This window comes from Impatiens glandulifera, chromosome 2 (genome assembly GCF_907164915.1).
Source record: "Impatiens glandulifera chromosome 2, dImpGla2.1, whole genome shotgun sequence".
NCBI classification, from domain to species: Eukaryota; Viridiplantae; Streptophyta; class Magnoliopsida; order Ericales; family Balsaminaceae; genus Impatiens; species Impatiens glandulifera.
In genome coordinates this window covers 5,312,284-5,318,155 of record NC_061863.1, presented here as the reverse complement: position 1 = coordinate 5,318,155, position 5,872 = coordinate 5,312,284, and the positions used below count along the sequence as shown (strand labels likewise).

Sequence of the window (5,872 nt, the reverse complement as noted above, 5' to 3'; positions counted from 1 at the left end):
GAAACTACCCATTTCGGGTCTCGAAACACCCATTTCGGGTCTCAAAACACCCATTTCGGGCCCTTAAACCAAGTTTTTAAGACCCATAATGCAGCCAAACACAATTTAATCGTACTTTTGGGTCCCGAATATTTATTTCGGGTTTTGAAACCACACTTTTGGGTCACGAAACACCCATTTCGGGTCCCGAAACCACACTTTCGGGACTCATAATGCAGCCAAACACAATATAATCATACTTTCAGGTCCTAAAACTACCCATTTCGGGTCCCGAAATCACCCATTTTGGGGCCCCGAAACCAAGCTTTCGGGACCCATAATGCAGCCAAACATAATATAATCATACTTTTGGGCCGAAACCATCCATTTCGGGTCCTGAAACCACACTTTCGGGACCCATAATGCAACCAAACACAATATAATCATACTTTCGGGACCTGAAACCACCCATTTCGGATCTCGAAACCACACTTCCAGGACCCATAATACAGCCATATACTATATAATCATATTTTAAGGTCCCGAAACCACACTTTCGAGACCCATAATGCAGCCATACACTATATAATAATACTTTCAGGTCCCGAAACCACACTTTCAGGACCCATAATTCAGTCCTACACAATATAATCTTAGTTTTCTATCATTAAAATCATCAAAATTATCAAAATCCTGAATCGCTAAACCCTAACCGATCTTAAAATCATCAAAATGATCTACGTTTCTAGCTAAAAGATAAGATGTCTTATTTACCTTGGAGTCCTTGGAGATCTTAGAGTCTTGAATGGCGATATACCTGGACCACCAGCTTGAAAAGAATAGTAGTACGAACCCTAGATCACGAAGATACATGAAGGAAGACAATATAAATGAAGTGAACATACGCAAAGGAAGACCTACCATTTTCGATCGGAAGACGATAAAGAAAGGAGAAGAAGTCGGGGATGCCGGAGAGCCAAATCGCCAAAGAAGAAATCGGGGGTCGCCGGAAATGAGAAATGAAAAGAAAAAAGAGGGGGAAACTCAATTTTAATTTTTTTTTTTTGGTTTCTCTCTCCTAGCCACGTGGTAAAGTCACGTAAGATTAGTGGTCTTGTTTTCGCTGAAGTTTCGTTGAGAATATCATTTCTCTTTGACATTTCACTCTTTGATCTGAAGCCTAATTTGAAAAAATGATTGGGAGATTGTCAACCAACACAATAAAGAAGATTAATTTTTTTTTTAGAAAATTAAACATTTATATATATATATATATATCAAATTTATAAAAATAATAATTTAATAATGAGTTTAAATGTAAAAAAAATTAAAAAAATAAATTTAAACAGTAAAATAAATTAATTTAATAAATTAAATAAAAAATAAGATTAATTTGAAAATTAGTTCGAAACAGTTTTTTTTTTCATTTAAATTATTAAATGAAAACGCTGTTTTTTTATTTATCCCGTGTCACAGGATAAGACAGGGAGTTTGTAACAGAGGATCTAAGCCCATAGATTACCCTGTTAACCAAATGCCATCACAAAAATGAGTTCTTTACTTGGGAGAACGAAAACGATGACATGTATTCTTCTCACTCAATTTCTCGTTCCTAAATTCTCAAATCCAAATTCAATCAGCTCCATTTCCTCCTTCGAATCCGCCATCTCCTTCCGCAAGCTCTATCCATCGGTATCTTTCTCTTCTCTCTACTCTCTACTCTATCCTTAACCCATCAAATCACATAACCACAGCAGCTATTCGTCTAGGCCTTATTGGGTTTCACTTCTCCATCGGATATTCGTGGATTCTGCTCGATTTCCAGTAAACCCACTTCATCATTGTCGAGCTCCATCAAATTAGTTTCCCCATCGCAGGCCCTGCAAATGTCGGATTCAATTTCGTATCTTTCTCAGAGAGAAGCCGCAGAGATTGATGAGATTCTTATGGGTCCTCTCGGATTCAGTGTAGACCAGCTAATGGTCAGTTCTTTTTTTTTTGTAACTTTCACTTTTGTTTGTTTGTTTGTACGTTTGATTAATTCCCCTGCGATTGATTTGTGCAGGAACTGGCTGGATTAAGTGTTGCTACAGCCATTGCTCAGGTCAATTTTCAGCAATCTGTTTTAATCGGCATTCAATTGTTTGTTAAATATTTGGATTTGACAGGTTTATGAATCCATTACACACAATCGTGTTCTTGTTATATGTGGTCCTGGAAACAACGGTGGTGATGGTCTTGTAGCTGCTCGTCATCTTCATCACTTCGGATTTAAACCATATGTTTGTTATCCAAAGCGTACTCCCAAGCCCTTGTATGATGGTTTAGTGACACAGGTTAGTAAAACAACTGAAATATATGATTGTTCTACATTTGCTCATCAAGTGACTGATAAAATGCTAAAATTTTGTAGCTGGAATCGTTGTCGATCCCATTTCTCTCTGCGGAAGATTTGTCAATTGATCTGTCTAAGGACTATGATATTGTTGTAGATGCAATGTTTGGATTCTCATTCCATGGTATAAATCTTCTTTACATGATGATTTAAATTTTCTTATTTATTTTTTGGGTTCTTTTCATTTTATAACTTGTAAGGTATAATCTTTCACCAGGTAAGCCTAGGCCGCCATTCGATGATCTAATTCAGAGACTATCGAGGGTTGAGAAATCTCCTTTTATTGTCTCTATCGATATTCCTTCTGGTTGGCATGTTGAGGAAGGAGATATCAACGATGATGGGATAAAACCAGATATGCTGGTAGTTCTGCTTCTTATTTATCATCATCTGAAAAATCTAAAACTCATTTTGAACTTTTGGCGTTTTTCAATGGGATTGTGATTTGTGACAAAATACCAGTTTCTAAATGTGATTGATTCTTTTATTTCCATCATTAATTTTAGGTCTCTTTAACAGCTCCTAAGATGGGTACAAAGAAATTCTGTGGTTCACATCATTTTCTAGGCGGTAGATTTGTTCCTCCATCAATTGAAGAAAAATACAATCTTCAACTTCCACCATATCCCGGAACTTCCATGTGTGTTCGGATTGGTAAGATACCCACAATCGACATAGCAGCATTGCGAGAGAATTATATATCTCCTGATTTTCTCGAGGATCAAGTAGAAATTGATCCATTTGATCAGGTATACCTAAAAAGTAAAAAAAAAAATTATTCTTTGGATTTACTCTTCATTGTCTAGCTTTTAGTTATTAACAGAAACATCAGTTTTATCGCAGTTTCAAAAGTGGTTTACAGATGCAGTGGCTGCCGTAAATATTAAGGAAGCAAATGCCATGGCTTTGTCAACAGCTGGTAAAGATGGGAAGATGTATGTTTTAATTTATCTCCTTTTTGATACTTTTATCTATTTCAAGTTGTTCATCTATTAGTCTTTTACTATAATTGCAGTTCATCAAGAATGGTATTGCTAAAAGGATTTGACAAAAACGGCTTTGTCTGGTAAGTTTTCTTTGATGCAGGTTTCTTTTATATTGTGTGTTTTGGCTCATCGGCTTCTCCAAACAGGTACACGAATTATGAAAGTCAAAAGGCGTATCAGATATCTGAAAATCCTTATGCATCACTATTATTTTACTGGGATGGTTTAAATCGCCAGGTCAGTGATGGTTTCATTTTGAAAACACCTTTTTTTATGTCAGATTTCTTATTCGGGTGTTGATCCACATCTGGAAACCTTTATATAAATTTAGTATGATATAAGCTCGCAAATTATGACTTTTTTAGCTCAAGTAGAAAGAAACTGTCTTAAGAGACTCTCATGTTCGATTTCCACTAAAAATGCTCTGATTTAAGTGGGGGTTTCGTGCTAGCTTTCTCCAAGGAATTTAGAGAGTTGATTTTTTTTTTTCTTTCTACTTTCTTCTTTTGTTGTTGATGAAGTTTAAGATATTAACCTTTCACTTGCATAAATGAAGTAAGCTTAGTTTTTTTTTGGCAAAATGAAAAAGCCTTATATTAATAATGGAAAGGAAAGGATTTACAGAATTTTATTGAGATGCCGATGCTAATCTCATTTTTAAAAGCAAAAATATACATCATAAATTTCATCGTAATTTCATTTGTCAAAATAGCCTAATCAGCTACATTGCTAACATTCCGATTGGGATACAATCTCCATTCTTTGCACAACATCCAATTGGTGTTGTTTGGATTCTGTCCACACTTAACTCTGAATCATTAAAAAAAAATAATCCTTTCTGGAAACTAGGGTTTGTTTCATGGAGGGAAGCTAGTACGAACCCCAACCTCAATTAGGGTATTTTTAGTGGAAATCGAACATGAGATATACAAGATTTTTCTATACAAATTACTGCATAGTCATTGACATTCACATACTTCTGATACCTTAATGAGATTGCTAGACCATTTCACTTAATATTTTGGATTGTTTTATAATAAATAAATCTGTAGATTTTTTATTACCTAATGAGACTGATACTAGGTAAGAGTGGAAGGACCTGTGGAGAAAGTTTCGGAAGAAGAATCTGAACAATACTTTCATAGTCGCCCTCGAGGAAGTCAAATTGGAGCTATAGTTAGCAAGCAGGTTTCATTTCATTTCTCTTCTCTTCTCTTTGATTCTGTATCTAGTATCACAGTTGAAGGCGTCTTAATTTGTCAGTCTGTATATCCATTACTCGGTTATTATGCTTTCAGAGCAGTGTTATACCTGGACGACATGTTCTCCATCAAGAACACAAAGAACTCGAGGAAAAATACAGTGATGGGTCAGTTCTATTGCATTTAAATAATAGATAATTGAGATCTCCAACTAACTAGAATAATCATATTATCTTCAGAAGTTTGATTCCCAAGCCCAAAAACTGGGGTGGATACAGGCTCAAGCCGGAGGCTTTTGAGTTTTGGCAAGGGCAATCGTCACGTTTACATGATAGGTACAGTTACTGATTTGCCCTTTTGTTTTGCTTGTTTGAATAACTTGTTATTTCATACAACATAACACGAGTATATGTTTTATTCATCTCTTCCACAGGATAAGGTATCTTCCTGAAGTAAACGATGGGAAACAAGCGTGGAAAATCGACCGATTGGCGCCCTGACTGGTAATTTACCGCATTATTCATCTAATATTAGACTGTTAAAAGATTACCAATTTGTGCTTAGGTTAGAACTGTTATTTGATTAAAATGTTTCTTGTTTAATTGCAGGTTAAACATCGGTATGGTGGATATGATGTGTTGTTTGACAGGATTACTACCAAAGCTTTAAGTGCTCACCCCAACACAAAATTGAAGCTTAAATTGAAGATGGATTCAGATTTATAAGACAAAATTGAAGATTGATGGATTAATATATATAGACTTAAATGCTAGATTGGTTGCAAAGAGTGTCATAAAAAGATAGTCTTTCAAACTATGTATTCTTACAAAGAGATCCACAACATTTTGTGTATGAATCATAACTCTTCTTAATTTCACATTAAAGTGTTTTTAGTAAGAATTAAATTTGTGACTTTTAATGTTTTACACATGTATGATTTTTGTTAATTAAGTTATTAAAAATAGATTAATTTTACTAAATAAGATTTATGTGTGTAAATTTTGAAAAAATCTTTTTTTTTTTAAATTCAATAAGAATTAATTTTAGATTAGTTTGAAGAGAAGTTTGATGTAAATGGAGCTACATGTTTATACAATAAGTGGTCATGATTGAAATATGTATTATTATAAAGGTTAATTTTATTTAAATTTTTAAAATAAAATTATTTAATTTAATAAATATGTATATAATGAATATTTAAGTAATTATTTTAAATAAAATATATTATAAATTAGAATGTTTAATCTTATTAAAATTTTAAAAATAAAATCATTATTTTATCATTAATTATCAATTATAATTAGAATATA

At 33.7% G+C, this 5,872-nt stretch overlaps 1 protein-coding gene across 1 annotated transcript; it reads left to right on the top strand.

Annotated features, from left to right (window-relative positions):
• The first annotated feature begins 1,509 nt into the window (after positions 1–1,509).
• Positions 1,510–5,289, top strand: LOC124927301 (pyridoxine/pyridoxamine 5'-phosphate oxidase 1, chloroplastic). Its single transcript, XM_047467694.1, has 15 exons — positions 1,510–1,671; positions 1,749–1,961; positions 2,045–2,083; positions 2,148–2,315; positions 2,393–2,498; positions 2,592–2,737; positions 2,881–3,123; positions 3,218–3,309; positions 3,390–3,440; positions 3,507–3,597; positions 4,444–4,548; positions 4,659–4,729; positions 4,802–4,897; positions 4,996–5,065; positions 5,171–5,289. The coding sequence occupies exons 1-14, from the start codon at positions 1,528–1,530 to the stop codon at positions 5,060–5,062; spliced, it is 1,632 nt and encodes a 543-aa protein (XP_047323650.1). The 5' UTR covers positions 1,510–1,527; the 3' UTR covers positions 5,063–5,065; positions 5,171–5,289.
• The last annotated feature ends 583 nt before the right edge of the window (positions 5,290–5,872 follow it).

Excerpts from the sequence above, each read along its gene's own strand:
- LOC124927301 (XM_047467694.1), top strand. The coding sequence starts at position 1,528 with ATGAGTTCTTTACTTGGGAGAACGAAAACGATGACATGTATTCTTCTC. Across the intron at positions 3,310-3,389 it reads GCTGGTAAAGATGGGAAGAT|TTCATCAAGAATGGTATTGC; the intron begins GTATGTTTTAAT and ends CTATAATTGCAG. Across the intron at positions 4,898-4,995 it reads TCGTCACGTTTACATGATAG|GATAAGGTATCTTCCTGAAG; the intron begins GTACAGTTACTG and ends TCTCTTCCACAG.